Source organism: Podarcis cretensis (assembly GCF_951804945.1).
Source record: "Podarcis cretensis genome assembly, chromosome: 10".
NCBI lineage: Eukaryota > Metazoa > Chordata > Lepidosauria > Squamata > Lacertidae > Podarcis > Podarcis cretensis.
This window is the reverse complement of record NC_137179.1, coordinates 13,148,553-13,164,252: the sequence shown is the minus strand read 5'-3', so window position 1 is coordinate 13,164,252 and position 15,700 is coordinate 13,148,553. Positions and strand designations below refer to the sequence as shown.

The 15,700-nt window shown below is 45.6% G+C and overlaps 1 protein-coding gene and 2 long non-coding RNA genes across 15 annotated transcripts in view; 2 read left to right on the top strand and 1 right to left on the bottom strand.

The window, feature by feature from the left end:
* The window catches only part of SOX5 (SRY-box transcription factor 5), a 775,029-nt gene extending 759,702 nt beyond the window's left edge, over nt 1-15,327 (top strand). For 11 of the 12 annotated variants that reach the window (XM_079992440.1, XM_079992438.1, XM_079992439.1 and 8 more), the window contains 2 exons: nt 6,490-6,706; nt 14,558-15,327. In XM_079992440.1, the coding sequence (XP_079848566.1) occupies nt 6,490-6,706; nt 14,558-14,864 (524 nt within the window). In that variant the 3' untranslated portion in view covers nt 14,865-15,327. The remainder of the gene's footprint in view (nt 1-6,489; nt 6,707-14,557) is intronic. The other variant, XM_079992434.1, reaches the window with a different exon arrangement.
* LOC307225418 overlaps nt 1-15,700 on the top strand; it is a 582,147-nt gene that overhangs the window by 401,370 nt on the left and 165,077 nt on the right. The gene's annotated exons all lie outside the window — the stretch shown is intronic.
* LOC307225335 overlaps nt 1-15,700 on the bottom strand; it is a 422,891-nt gene that overhangs the window by 396,382 nt on the left and 10,809 nt on the right. The gene's annotated exons all lie outside the window — the stretch shown is intronic.

The window sequence follows — 15,700 nt, the reverse complement described above, 5'->3', positions numbered from 1 at the left end:
TGAGGAGAAACAGCAAAAATTCTCTATTGTGCTGAGGTTTTTTGAGGAGACAACTAATGTGTTCTTTCATGAGTGCTGCAGAAGGCACATTGGTGACCCCCATTGTAGAATTTTATGTGGATTTTACACAACATTTTGATGTTTGTATTATTATTGGGGGGGTTTCCCAACCCGCCTTGGGACCAAAATACAAGATATTGTTATTAGTAATTGAAACACTTCAATTCTTCTGTGTGAAAAGCTCTTTTTAGTAATGAACATCAGAAAGAGGACTTGGCTACACATTTCTCTCTAGAATGTGACTTTGCAGTTTTCAGGGAGTTGTGTTTGATCTGTTGTGTGTGCCTGTCAGTTTTTACATGAGGGGGCAACATCCTTCCCATAATCTGTAGCGGTGCAGTTCACAAGTCTGGCTTTTCATTCTAAGCAAATGTGTAGGTTGACTCAATTTCACACGGGCAAGTTGGCCGCTGGAGAAATTCTGCTGGGAGCAGGATTTGTGTGACTGCCGTTGGATTCTTCATTCTACAGATTCACAGAGGCCTATATACTAGCTGTCGGTTATAGATGGCAGGTAGGGTGGCTTTAATAGGGCGCCTGAATTGACTAGATTAGTCGGAAGAAAGTGAGATAAGGAGTCTACATTTGTTCCCGGGAAGATAACACTTGCATATGCTAGCAGAAGGGATTTAAAGGCAGTTAGTGGCTGTGAGATTAAGCCTATGAGTCAGGAGGAAAAACAGTTTGGCTGGGTCTTTGCATTTAAGAGCTGTCCTGATTAAACTTACCTTTAAGCAATCGTCTTCAGGAATTGGTCAGATCACCGCAAACATCATCTCCTCCACTTTCCATACAGAAAGTACAAAGGGAACTTGGATGTTTTCTCCCCATCTTAACTGATTGTTTGGGATAACAACCTCCAACAGCACGCTGCTAATTCATTCCACTTAAAATAGGCCCTTGAGCCGGGCTGACATTTTACTCAGTCTCTGGGGGATCCGCGTTGACATTTTAAAGGGCTTCTAAGCATTTTATAATACCCTCCAAATCTGGTTTTAATAAACCATTTCGGCTAAGAAATTTAACATAAGGAATCACCTTTTACTGTTTAGTACTAGGCCAGGCCAGTGCGGGGAAGGAGGGAAATGCGGCGAGCGTATCGTGAGCATCTTTTTCCGATTAAATATACAGTACATGGAGTGTAACATGCAAATCCATTCCAGATTCTCATAGAGATGGCAGCCCTGCTTAGCTCTCAAAACTTCTTGCACTCACTGCAAGTGAGTGGTGAGGTCTGAAAGCAAGCGAAAGTGAGAGATTGCTTTCCTTTGAAACATCAGAGGATAAAGGGGGGAATCTCTTCCTCCTCCGCAATAAAGAGGGGGCGAGGCGCTCTCCTCTTCCCCTGATGGAAATGTTGGAAAGGTCCCTTCTGGGCTGCCAAAGGCCACTTTTTGAACTCAGCAGGGAGTTCTCTATTAACTTGGGGAAGGAGAGGGAGTTGGACGCTCGCAGATCAACCAGGTACTCGGGTCTTTTTGCAAGAATGGCACAGTTGTTCTAACTCACCATCGTCATCATTCTTCCTTCTTTCTGGCACTGGGGTCAGGTGTCTGAAGTTTCACACTGACTGTGGGTTATGTGAGACTGTTGCTCAACCAGGCTCTGTGTGTGTGTGTGTGTGTGTGTGTGTGTGTGTGTGTGTGTGTGTGCTCTCTATATATGGCTCCTGTACTACAGTGCTATTCTATCCTGGGATTAAATTTTGACACTTTTGATATTACGCTCTGAACATTTTAAAAAAATGGGGGGGGGAGTACCAATGCATGGATTTGTTAGCAAAGTCATCTGCGCACATGTTTGTCATCCATCTGTTCATTGGTACGTAAACTGGTGTATCCGATTTTTATTTCACTTTTTGCAAAAAGGAAGAGAGACGGCTTGTTAAGGAACCTTGTTGTCATTTTTAAGAAGTGTTTCAGTCTCTCAGTGTTCCCACTCTTAGTCTTTAAGATTCTCTATCTCTCTCTCTTGTGTGAATGTGTGTCTGTCTGTCTGTCTGTCTGTCTCTCTCTCTCTCTCTCTCTCTCTGTGTGTGTGTGTGTGTGTGTGTGTGTGTGTGTGTTGCAGTTAATTGGAAAAAAACTAAAACACAATTTTCTGTATTCAGCCATTTTTATAGGAGTGTGAAATAGGAGGCCGGTGATATGATAGCCGGGATCTCTGAATGTTAAGCTATTTCTCCTATTTGGGAAGTACACTATGCTGATAACAGCATACTTGCCTTATTTGCATGCAGCCATTCAGGCAGATCTCACCAAAGCAGTTCACCAAAAGTTATATTGCAACAATAAGCATTAATTAAAAAACAAAACAGTTGCAATGAAACAGAAAGACTGGTGTGTTTGTTTCAAGGAAGCCGTAACTGGTTCTTCTGCCCCCTCCCCACTCATAGTAGGGCCCTTCGGAAGCCCCTGTGCTGGCCCTTGGGGGAGGCCACTACTGGGAGCAATGGATGTGGAAGCAGCACTTTACAAAAGAAAAAAAAGGTCCTTGCCTCAAGAAACTTACAATCTAAATGTCAATGAAGGGAGAGAGCCAGAGGTAAACAAGGGATCAACAGGCGCTGGTGGACCTCTGTATCCTTAGACCAGCTTTGCTAGACTGGCATTAATTGGTTAAATTAATGTCAAACTTGACATGAGCCAACAGTGTGACGCGGCAGCTAAAAAAGCCAATGCAATTCTGGGCTGCATCAATAGGAGTATAGCATCTAGATCAAGGGAAGTAATAGTGCCACTGTATTCTGCTCTGGTCAGACCTCACCTGGAGTACTGTGTCCAGTTCTGGGCACCACAGTTCAAGAAGGACACTGACAAACTGGAACGTGTCCAGAGGAGGGCAACCAAAATGGTCAAAGGCCTGGAAACGATGCCTTATGAGGAACGGCTAAGGGAGCTGGGCATGTTTAGCCTGGAGAAGAGGAGGTTAAGGGTGATATGATAGCCATGTTCAAATATATAAAAGGATGTCACATAGAGGAGGGAGAAAGGTTGTTTTCTGCTGCTCCAGAGAAGCGGACACGGAGCAATAGTTCCAAGCTACAAGAAAAAAGATTCCACCTAAACATTAGGAAGAACTTCCTGACAGTAAGAGCTGTTCGACAGTGGAATTTGCTGCCAAGGAGTGTGGTGGAGTCTCCTTCTTTGGAGGTCTTTAAGCAGAGGCTTGACAACCATATGTCAGGAGTGCTCTGATGGTGTTTCCTGCTTGGCAGGGGGTTGGACTCAATGGCCCTTGTGGTCTCTTCCAACTCTATGATTCTATGATTCTATGAAATGCTTCATGGGAAAAGTGGAAGAGAGATACGATGAGGCAGGTTTCAAACCTCTGCTGTGCCTTAGCCTATGTATTTGCTCACTCAGCTTCTGGGTGGCCATTAATTGCTATGGCACAGGGAGCTTTTGCGGGGAAAGCATATGGAGGCTGTCTGGGCCACCAGTCAAGGAACAGTGTTCTCCCGCATTCCTTAATACAGGGACCGAACCTGCAGCTGCCCGTCTGTCTGATTAAGCTTCCTTGTGATGCTATTGGCCTTCCTCTGCACCCTAACCAAGAGGAAGGGAAGCTTTTTGAACCTGAGGGCCACATCACCTTCTGGGAAAGCTTCCAAGGGCCGTGAGAGGCAAAAGGGGGCGAAATAACAAATGCAAGCTTTTAACTTCATGCGGTAGGCTGGTTTCTATGCACATTTGCACGCACACACTCCACCCATGCAAGCAAATAATAATAATAATAATAATAATAATAATAATAATAATAATAATAATTTATTTATACCCTGCCCATCGGGTTGGGTTTCCCCAGCCACGGCTCCCAGCAAAATATTAAAATACAATAATTCATCAAACATTAAAAGCTTCCCTAAACAGGGCTGCCTTCAGATGTCTTCTAAAAGACTGGTAGTTGTTTATTTCTTTGACATCTGGTGGGAGGGCATTCCACAGGGCGGGCGCCACCACCGAGAAGGCCCTCTGCCTGGTTCCCTGTAACTTTGCTTCTTGCAGGGAGAGAACCACCAGAAGGCCCTCAGTGCTGGACTTCAGTGTCCAGGTAGAACGATGGGGGTGGAGACGCTCCTTCAGGTATACTGGACCGAGGCCATTTAGGGCTTTAAAGGTCAGCACCAACACTTTGAATTGTGCCCGGAAACGTACTGGGAGCCAATGTAGGTCTTTCAGGACTGGAGTTATGTGGTCTTGGTGGCCACTCCCAGTCACCAGTCTAGCTGCCGCATTCTGGATGTAGTTTCCGGGTCACCTTCAAAGGTAGCAAATGGCACCATTGCAGTTGAATGGCACATTCCAGACAGGCAAAAACTCTCAAGGAGAGTGCAAAGCTTGGGGATAGTGGAATGGCACATTCCAGACAGGCAAAAACCCTCAAGGAGAGTGCAAAGCTTGGGGATAGTGGGTGTAGCTAGGGAGGGAATGAGTTGTGCAGAGAGTTCCGAGGGCCAGACAAAGGCTTGGAGGGCCGCCTTTGTCCAAGCCTGCCAGAGGGAAGCCTGCGTAGACACATTTCCTGCCCAGCGTGCATTTGACGCTCATCAGAAGAGAAAGGCATACTCGCACCCACCTAGCAAGGCAAATGGAAAACTGGCAGTTAATAATATTAAAAAACTGAGACTTTCCTAATAGAAGCTATATGGTTTGCTGGTGTTTTTGTTGGAGCAAGGGACAAATGTTTTGCAAAGGGAGAGAATGTAAGCTTTCTGTAGATCATAAATGGTGCGTGGGGTGTTTGTGATGATCTAGGCATGGTGGAAGTTATAATGTGAGCTAACTGCGGCGAGGAGGAAGGCCACGGCTGTCTCCCAAGTTGATCAGCCCCCACAATGTCCTTGCCACATTTCCACCCAGGGGTTGTTTTCATAGCCAGGGGCTCATCTCTGTTTCCCCAAAGAGGCTGAGCACTAGAAGGCTAGCCTGAGTAATATCCCATTGGGTCATTTCTTTTCTCTCCCCCCCCCCCAAAAAAAAAAAATTCTCCCAGCCCAGATTTATGAGCATCATGAGTATTTTGTAAGAACAAAAATCTCTCCACCCAGCTCCATTAGAAAAAGCAACCCGGAGAGCAAATGAACATTGTTCCTCCATTTGTAATATTTTTCTTTTCTCAAATGTTAGCAAAGCATTGCCTAGGACTTGTTCGCTTACACAGCCAGAAAAGGGTTGTTGTTGTTTTTCCCTTAAGAGACATAACTTTAATCACTTGTGTCATTCATCCTCTGGGGCCGATGCAATTATGCATGTGGGTGTTTGATATATATATATATATATATATATATATATATATATATATATATACACACACACACACACACACACACACACAGTGGTACCTCGGGTTAAGTACTTAATTCGTTCCGGAGTTCTGTTCTTAACCTGAAACTGTTCTTAACCTGAAGCACCACTTTAGCTAATGGGGCCTCCTGCTGCCGCCGCGCCGCTGGAGCACGATTTTTGTTCTTATCCTGAAGCAAAGTTCTTAACCTGAAGCACCACTTTAGCTAATGGGGCCTCCTGCTGCCGCCGCGCCGCTGGAGCACGATTTTTGTTCTTATCCTGAAGCAAAGTTCTTAACCTGAAGCACTGTTTCTGGGTTAGCGGAGTCTGTAACCTGAAGCGTATGTAACCTGAAGCATATGTAACCCGAGGTACCAGTGTGTGTGTGTTTGTGTGTGTGTGTGTGTGTTTGTGTGTATGAATACACATGCATACATGCACATTGTGTACACACACGTACACAACACACAAGTGATTTTAAACAACAGTAAGGAACTCAGGTCACATTACTAATAAGCTGGACGGCATTATTAATAAACACATTTGGCAAAAGAGAGACAAGAATGGCAGTGGGGGCAGGAATGGAGTCATTAGTGAGGCTGGATGAATGAATGGCTTTTTGCAGCACAACGTAAGCAAAACAGGTCCTATCTCAAGGAGCTACAAGACATGGATGAGAGAAGCCAGTAGTGGCTGGTCCGTTAGGGCAAACGGGGTAATGCTTCACCAACCTTGGCCAGGCCCTGCCCCACTTTCTAGGAATGGAGGAGAAATTTGATTTTGTTTGCATTTTCATGAGAAACTGCCAAATTAACACTCCAGGTAACTCCAGCAAGGGAGCAATCCAGCATCCTCCTTGGGCAAAGGAAGGCCACCAGTGACTCTTTTGGAGCTACCAAATTTGGGAGGCCCATCAAGGTACCACCAGATCAGCTTTTCCCAAACTTGGGTCTCCAGTTGTTTTTTGACTACAATTCCCATGAACCCTGGAGACCCAAGTTTGGAAAACCTTGTACTAGATCCAAGTTTTACATGGACTGGATCTGGCCCTCGGGTTGCCGCTAGAGCACTCCAGGGCTGGCAGTTCCTTTGAAAAGGCTCAGAGATGGACAGATCTCCTTTTTCCTTCTTCCCCCGACAGGCTCTCGCTGGAAGGCTATGACGAACCTTGAGAAGCAGCCGTACTATGAGGAGCAGGCGCGCCTCAGCAAGCAGCACCTGGAAAAGTACCCGGATTACAAGTACAAGCCCAGGCCGAAGCGCACGTGCTTAGTGGACGGGAAGAAGCTGCGGATCGGCGAATACAAGGCAATCATGCGCAATCGGCGTCAAGAGATGAGGCAGTATTTCAATGTTGGGTATGGGCCCTTTGTGGCGGATTTCATATACTTAGGTGGAAAGGGTCTGGGGTAGCTCAGTCGATAGAGCATGAGACTCTTAACCTCAGGATCATGGGTTTGAGTCCCATGCTGGGCAAAGAAGTCCTGCATTGGAGGGGTTGGACTAGGTGGCCCTCGTAGTTCCCTTCCGACTCTACCGTTCTATGAGTCTATGTGCATTTTAGCCTTGCAGGTGTTATTAGGCATATAGTGGGAACCTGGAGTTTTCCCAGTGTGGGATGATTGAGAAAAGGGGCCCACAAGTTTGCATTTCTTTTCTCCTGACTTCCAAGGTTGAGGGGTGGCTCAGTCAGTAGAGCATGAGTCTTTGAATCTCAGAGCTGTGGGTTCGAGCCCAACGTTGGGCAAAAGATTGCAGGAGTTTGGATTAGATGAGCCTTGGGATCCCTTCCAATTCTACAGTTCTAATATTTTAAGGTCTGCTTGCCCAACCACTAGCACATGAGAGCTTTAGCCACTTCAGCTGGAGGGAAGTCAGTTGTGTACACCCACGCTCATCCTTGTAACACGATTTTCAGTGTATCACATACAGTGATGGGCACCAGTGTGGATGGCTTTAAAAGGATTGGGCAAATTCCTGGAGGCTGAGGCTGAAAGGGGCTACTAGGCACAATGGCTACATTCTGACCCCACAATATGCCTCTGAATGCCAGTCACCAGGACTGGGAATCGCAAGTGGGGAGAGAGCTCTGTCGCACTCGGGACCTGGGCTACTCATGGGCTGACCATTGTGAGAACAGGAATTCTGGGTGAGATAAGCCTTTTTGGCCTGATTCAGCAGGGCTCCTCTTACATTCAGGACTCAGTATTTGCAAGTGGTTTGCACGCTTGGTTCTCAGAGGCTGCCCTTACATTCTGTGGGATGAGAAGCAGGCCCTGTAATCAATGACCCCCCTCCTGCTCTTCTTTCTCAGCAAATATTGTCCACTGGCATACTGCTGCTTCTGAGCACGGAGATTCCATTTAGCTGTTGTGATTGTTAGTAGTCACCGATACAGACCTGTCACCCTTTGCGAATTTTACTGGTCCCCTCTCAAAGCCGTCTAAGCCAGTGCTCATCATCCCATCTTCGTGGCAGTGAACTCCTTTAGTTAATTGCAAGTCGGGCCTGCTACAAAATGTTGCAGTGTGGTGCCTTCCAGTTCAGGGTGCCAGCCAGCTAGCCAAACAGGCCTGCTTTCAAGCTCCACCATTCTGTTCCCATTCCCTTTTCAACTCTATGCAAATGTTCAGTTTCCTCACAGGTAAACGAACACTACAAAGCCCTGCCCGCTCTGGCATACCATTTATACTCAGTTTAGAGCTTTCGCTAAGTTTGAAGGCGATGCTCAGAAGCAGGGGACCACCCCGTGGCATTTACGCCCCTGACTATGCAGGGTTCTAAATCATTCAAGGAGCTTCTATGAGGACGAGAGACAAATGTTTTCCATTTTGCCCTCCAAAAGTCACCTTACTGCTTACTCCACATGCTAGCTACCGTATATAGCATGTTATATAGAGGAAAGGGTGTGCCTTATAAATAAATATACACTCTTTCTTGTCTTGAATGTTCTGGGGAGAAAGAGCAGGCGCTTCATCACTTAATGCACAATTAATATATGGAATTCACCGCCACAAGATTTTTTTATGGCTACTGATAGAGGATGGAGGGGAAATTTGATTCTGTATGCATTGACAGCTGGACCAATCAAATCTTCACTGTCAAAAACAATTTGCAAACCGAAACAAAAATATCCTTTGAAATCTTCACTTATCTAAATTTTGTGATGCAGTTCTTCAACAAAACAGTGTTTGCAAAAACGCATTTATTGGGAGAAGTGTGCATTAAAAATGAAGATATAAGTGAGAAGAATTGGGAAATATGGGGTAATTGCTTGCAAATGAGTGCACATTAGTCAAAATATAAAAATTATTTAATAGGAGAAATTCACACTAAAACATTTATAATTTTTCATGAGGATTTTTTTTTTTTAAATCCTCATCGCTAGAAAATGTGAACTGAATTTAAGACTGGGGGGGAATGAGAAACAAAATTGATATATCCTTCTATCTACTTACATAGTGCAGCATCTTTCTGAGTTGATAGAGAACAAACGCCTAGCCGATCCAAAGCTACGCACTTTTGAGTCCTATTGATTTTTTTTTTTTCAGCGTAAGAGTTAAGTACAGGTTTAAATCTCTCCTGTTGAAATCAAGGAGACTTAAAACTGCTTAACCAGGGCTGGACTGCGCCCAACGTTTTTGGAACGAGAGCTGGCTGTTTGAGCCTGGTTAATGGATGACAGTAATGATGAACAGAGATGAATCTGTCCAGCTACTGCTAAGTGTCACCAGGCAGTATTTTAAACAGCTACAGTGTGCATTGTAATACTAAGCAGCTCAGCCCAGAAATCTGAGCCGCTTAACCCTGTGGTGTTGGCAAGTCCGGTGATCCCACTGGTAAGCGCGGAAACAAACAGAGGGATGTCAGCCAAACCTTGGCATCAGGAGATTAAAAAGAGAGGGAGGGGAGGACCTTTTGGAGAAAGAATAGGCAGCGACAAAGCCTCCAGAATTCCACTTATCTCGCCAACACTGATGCTTGACAATGTTAGGGAGGGGGAGGGGATTAATCCGCCAATAGTTGAAATGGTATTCAACTTCCTTACTGAGCTAGCCAAATTCTCTCTCTGCTGGGAGTGGCGCAGATACTTTGGGGTTACCAATAGGTGTGCCCCAAATGAGGTCTTTGCAACAAGGTGACATCTTAAAGGCAACTGATTTTGGGTTCTCTAAAGGGCATAACGTTTGTCGGAATGTGCAAACGAGGCTACTGCAACCTCATGCTAAATTTGGTGTGCTTAGAACTGATTGCTTTCAGTAGGCTGTCTCACGCCTAAATCGGCACAGCGCCAGGCTGTAGGGCTTGAATCCCGATCAGGGGAGACTGGGACTTGCTTCTGAGTAAACTTGGTGAGATTACAGGTGGCAGCTCTTCAGAAATATAGAGGCAACTCCATAGAGCTGCCATGGTTTGTGGCACACAGTGAACTCTGATGCTGCAGGTTTTCAAAGTGTTCCAACCCTATACTCAGAAATTAGCTTCCTAACCACGGCCAGCTGTAACAGATCTAGCTACATGTTGGTGTTGGTTTTGCTGTTGTGGATGCCTGTTTGGTAAAATCCATCCTATGTAATCCAAACTTCCCTTATTTAACCCATGCTAAGTGAAAATTATTTTTACCAGTCCAGACATCTGCATGCTCTTGGAGCCCTACAAAACTGGGGTTTGGTGGGGGAGTATTCTGTATGGATTGAAATTGTCTAGACTAGAGCTGCTGGTCTAGTCATTTTCACATCACCTTTGAATTCATTGATACTAAGGGCCTAGGTCTCAGAGATTCTAAACCTGTGACTGGGCTATCTCACTTTAGATCAGCCTTCAACAACTGCAACTCCCATTGCTGGTGTGGAGCCAGTGTGGTGTAGTGGTTAAGAGCGGTGGACTCATAATCTGGTGCACCGGGTTCGCGCCTCCGCTCCTCCACATGCAGCTGCTGGGTGACCTTGGGCTAGTCACACTTCTCTGAAGTCTCTCAGCCTCACTCACCTCACAGAGTGTTTGTTGTGGGGGAGGAAGCGAAAGGAGATTGTTAGCCACTTTAAGACTCCTTCGGGTAGTGATAAAGCGGGGTATCAAATCCAAACTCCTCTTCTTCTCTTCATCACTTCTGGTTGAGGCTGATTGGAGTTGTAGTCCAAAATGACCTGGAAGGTGAAGCTGTTTTAACTAGTAGGTTGAGGTTCTCATGACTGCATGTTCATCTCTACAAAATCAGTCTCCTCACAGCAATCTAATATTCTCTTAGGGATTCTAGCACTCTATATGCTGGAATTAGTTCAATTTAATTGCACTGAGGAGCATTGCAGTCTATGAAGTGGTTGAACCTGGACTCAGGTTTACCACCTCAGCAAAAACAAGGGCAAACACAGTAGCCACTGTTAGAAATTAAAATAACAGGTCTTATCTCCCCTTAGCAAGGCTCCCTCTTCCCCTATCTCACAAGGTTGGTATGGTCATCACCCTGTCTGCTGCTGGCCTGTGGCCCTCGGGCTGAAATAGGTTCCCCACTCCTGTATCCTCTGCCCCAGATAGGCCTCTGTATGTTGCTATAATGCTTGAACAGCCACCTTCTCCTTGAAGGAAAGAAGTGAGAGATTTAGAAATGTGGCAAGGATTGGAGAACTCTGCCAACCCTGCCCCATGGCCTTCCAGGACTGTTCTGAGGCTTATTGTATGCTTGGCATAAATGGCCAGGGCAAGGTTTCACTCTCATTTAAGCCTGCTCTCCTCCAGAGATTCCTCTCCTGTCTCCCGTGGCAAGGCTTTCCGTTGCAGACGGACACACCTTTGATGACATTACAATGCGGAGCATGTTCTGCACAATATTATCGCAATTGAATTAGCCCATGCTGCAAGGCAACAAAAGGAGCATCAGTGTTAAATCTGTAGGTTTGCAAGGATCCCCCTGAGCTTCTTAGGGAGATAAACACAGCCAGCATTCCAAGATTTGAGGAAGGAATTTAGCAGGCCTAAAATAACCCAGCTCTTTTATGACATTTGCATGTATTTCCAAGCTTTCGGAATCTGAAAAGGAAGGTTTTAAGCAGATGCTTGGCATGGTAGCTTTATGATTTCACAGAAAAGTTACAAGATGGCGGCCTAGTATGCCTCTTTTGGATGCTCAGAGCCCAGCCACAGTTTTTAAGAATTGACTTAAGGTCTGATTTTATGAAGCTGTCTTTTTAAACTGAGTCAGACAAGTGGATTTGTCTACCTTTATATTGTCTATGCCAGGGGCTGGGGAACTTCTGGCCTAGGGATGGGAGAAGAATTTTTATTAAGTTCGCATTTGCACTCCCCCCCCCCAAAAAAAAGATATGCAAACCAAAACACTTCCTTTAAAATTTGCATATCTCCAAATCTTTCAAAGCAATTTTCCAGGCAAGTAACATGTACAAAAATGCATATACTAGAGTAGTGTATGGATGAAAATTCTTATAGGGAAGTTTTTAATGTTGGCGGTTTTATAAATTGTTAGAAGCTGGCCAGAGTTGCTGGGGCAACCCATCATTGATGATGATGATACTATATTTGTGAAAGTGATATACAAGGATGTATATTGGGATAAGCTGCATACAAAAAAAAAAGTGTGCTTGGGGAGAAATTTGGTATAAAATGCTGATGGATTTCCATGGGGACTGTTTTAAAGTAAAAGCAGAAAAGTCACAAATGCATGTGGAAATGTGAGGAACTGAAGGCTGGGAAAATGAGAGAAAGTGAAACCAACAACTTTGCCCATCCATACTGTGGCTCCATAGATGCTGTTGGACTCTAACTCCTGCAGGTTCCCCATTCCTGGCAGCAGGTCTGCAATGTCTTGTGATTAAGTTATTCCCAGCCCTGCAGCCTGAGCTCTTATCTAGCTGGAGGTCCTGCATAATGAATCTGGGTGCCTTCTCCCTGCCCCCATGGAAGTGTGTGCTCTACCACTGAGTGTGTGGGTCCTCCCCCTGGGATTTGACCTTCTTTTCTGGCAAAGGTTGCAGAACCAGAAATAAGTGTGATCAGTCAATCGCATGGGAAAGTCTTGCACCAGCGCTGTTTCTTAAGGGGCCTTCCAGTGCAATCCATCCCCATCCCTCACAATTCAGGGATGCAAATCTGCATCCTGGGCATTGTGCTGGGGGAAGCACTACTGTTTCCTGATGCCAACACACCATGCATCAATGGATACATCCCTTGAAACGGCCTCGGTCCTGTATACCTGAAGGAGCGTCTCCACCCCCATCATCCAGCCCGGACCCTGAGGTGCAGCGCTGAGGGCCTTCTGGTGGTTCCCTCACTGCGAGGCGTGAGGTTACAGGGAACCAGGCAGAGGGCCTTCTCGGTAGTGGCACCTGCCCTGTGGAACACCCTCCCAACAGATGTCAAGGCAATAAACAACTATTTTACTTTTAAAAGACAGCTGAAAGCAGCCCTGTTTAGGGAAGTTTTTAATTTCTGATGTTGTATTGTTTTTAATATTCGGTGGAAGCCACCCAGAGTGGCTGGGGAGACCCAGACAGATGGGTGGGGGATAAATAAATTATTGTTATTGGTATTGGTATTGGTATTGGTATTGGTATTGGTATTGAAATGCAAGCAGCAGGTTCAGAGGTGGTTTTGTCAGCACCATGGCAGGGATGAAGAGAGGGTTAAACTTCCCCTCCACCACCACCCCTTTCCAGAGGCTGCTCAGACTTCCCCATTGCTGCCGTTTACATTTATGCATTAATTACACTAGAGAAATTAATGTTGGTCCTAAGGAAGGAAGTGGGAAAACAAGCGCTCTTATGCCCTATAGGGAATCTTCTTTACTGGGCCCACATGGGGAAACAGCATGCCCATTAGAACTGAAGGAAATGCCAGTGAAGTCAGAGTGAAACAGAGAAATAATGAGTTATATTTGACATCTAAGGCATATCAAACATATGAAGCAATGGCTCCAATATAATGTAATGTAAAAAAAAAAATGCATTAAGATTTATAATACATGGGTACAATTATTAAGATATGGCATCTGGGGTCTGTAATTGCACCCCGTGTGGGGTTGTCCTACCCCTAATGCCTTACACATGGACGCTTTCATTCAGTCAAAACTTCTTGGAAGTATGCATTCAACAACAGTACTAAATAGTTAATGTTCCTTACCTTAACTGCTGCATTTGTGCAGTTTCACTGCTGCGTTGTTAAATCAGAGTTGTCACCATACTGAGGTCTAATAACTTGAAAGTGAAATGTTTTATTTTCTTCCAGTTTGACTTTCTTGAAGTCTAAAATGATACTAATTAGTGGGGAGATGCTGAACATGTTTTATGTCCTTGGAAACATGGCTTTAAGGGGGCCTGCAAGAGAGAGAGGGAGAAAGAAGGGTAATAGCTTGGTGGCAGAGCATCGGTTTTGCATGCAGAAGGTCCCAGGTTCAAACTAAAGCATCTCCAGGTAGGCTTGGTAATGTCCTGTGCCTAGAAGAGAGAGTTTGGATTTGATATCCCGCCTTTCACTCCCCTTCAGGAGTCTCAAAGTGGCTAACATTCTCCTTTCCCTTCCTCCCCCACAACAAACACTCTGTGAGGTGGGTGGAGCTGAGAGACTTCAAAGTGTGACTGGCCCAAGGTCACCCAGCAGCTGCATGTGGAGGAGCGGAGATGCGAACCCGGTTCCCCAGATTACGAGACTACCACTCTTAACCACTACACCACACTGGCTCTCTAAAACCCTGGAGGGTTGCTGCTGGACAGTGTAGACAATACTCAGCTGAATGGACCAATGGTCCTATTCAGTATAGGACAACAGTTGACTATGTTTCTCCACACAGCCACTGACAATCAGGGTAGATAATACTGAACCAGAAGGACTAATTAACTCAGTACAGTGGTATCTCTAGTTGCGAATGGGATCCGTTCCGGAGGCCCGTTCGCAACATGAAAAGCCCGCAACCTGAAGCACCGTCTCTGCGCAGGTGCGCAGTGCGATTCGGCGCTTCTGCGCAAAGCGCGATTTAGCACTTCTGCGCATGCGCAAGCGGCAAAACCTGGAAGTAACCCTTTCCGGTACTTCCAGGTCACAACCTGAAAAAAGGTAACGTGAAGCAAACGTAACATGAGATATGACTGTATAAGGTAGCTTCCTTTGTTTATTTCTAAAAGAATGGCTTATGAGGATGCATCCTCCCCTTGTGTCTAACGTTTCCCCATATTGTTTCCCCCCTCCTTCATTGCCAACAGACAGCAAGCACAGATTCCCATTGCGACGGCCGGCGTAGTCTACCCAGGGGCCATTGCCATGGCAGGAATGCCCTCCCCGCACCTGCCCTCGGAGCACTCGAGCGTTTCTAGCAGTCCAGAGCCCGGGATGCCCGTTATCCAGAGCACTTATGGCATCAAAAGCGAGGACACCTCCCACGTCAAGGAGGAGATGCAGACTGACGACATCAACGGCGAAATATACGACGAGTACGATGAAGAGGACGATGACCCCGACGTGGACTACGGCAGCGACAGCGAAAACCACATCGCGGGGCAAGCCAACTGATAGGAGGGGGTCCCGATTCTTGGCGTTGACCTTGGAGGACTTCGGTGGGAAGCCCCAGCTGGTTCCTTAGCCCAGTGGCCAAGCACACAGACTTAAATCCTCACACACTGACTGTTACTTAAAAACTCTTAGTCTTAACTAGTTGGGGGGACATCAGCTGATCAATAGGCATCAGCCCGCATCTGGGGGGGGGGGGGAATAAACTTTTAAAAAGGAAAGCGAAACAAAAAATTTAAAGAGACAAAAAGGTTCAGAGGAAGGAACCGTGACAAGGAAGACAACTCACGAAGACAACAAATATATATATATATATAAATATATATATAAAACGGACGGAAATAAGCTATGGGTAATATAATGCCAGTAATTCAGCTGCTATACCCGAGCACTGAAGTCTTACCCGTTCAACCTTTTATTATTATTATTTTTTTCAAAATAAACTTTATGGCTGTTTGTTCTACAATGTTCTAGAAAATTCTCACTCAGGTACACAGTGCCAACAAGTGGCTTGTGAATGTGTTCTGTTGTTTTTGTGCTACAGGTTAAAGGAAAAAAAATAAGATTTGGGGTGGGGTGGGGGGAGGTTGGGGGGGGGTGACGCACCTGACCAGGATGGGGCGGGGGGCAGAATAGATGATTTTTAAAAACAATTCTTTATACTTCCCCCTCCAACTTTCCCGCCTTTTTCTTTTTCACCCTTCCTCTCCAGAGTCAGGGTTATTAAGGCATTTATGCATCTGGCTGGAACGGACCTGGTTTTTTTAGCCCATGTGGCATTGCACATCCTGATTCACAGCAATTGCTACTTGCAGTTGGACCTGTAGGAGTTTGCTTTA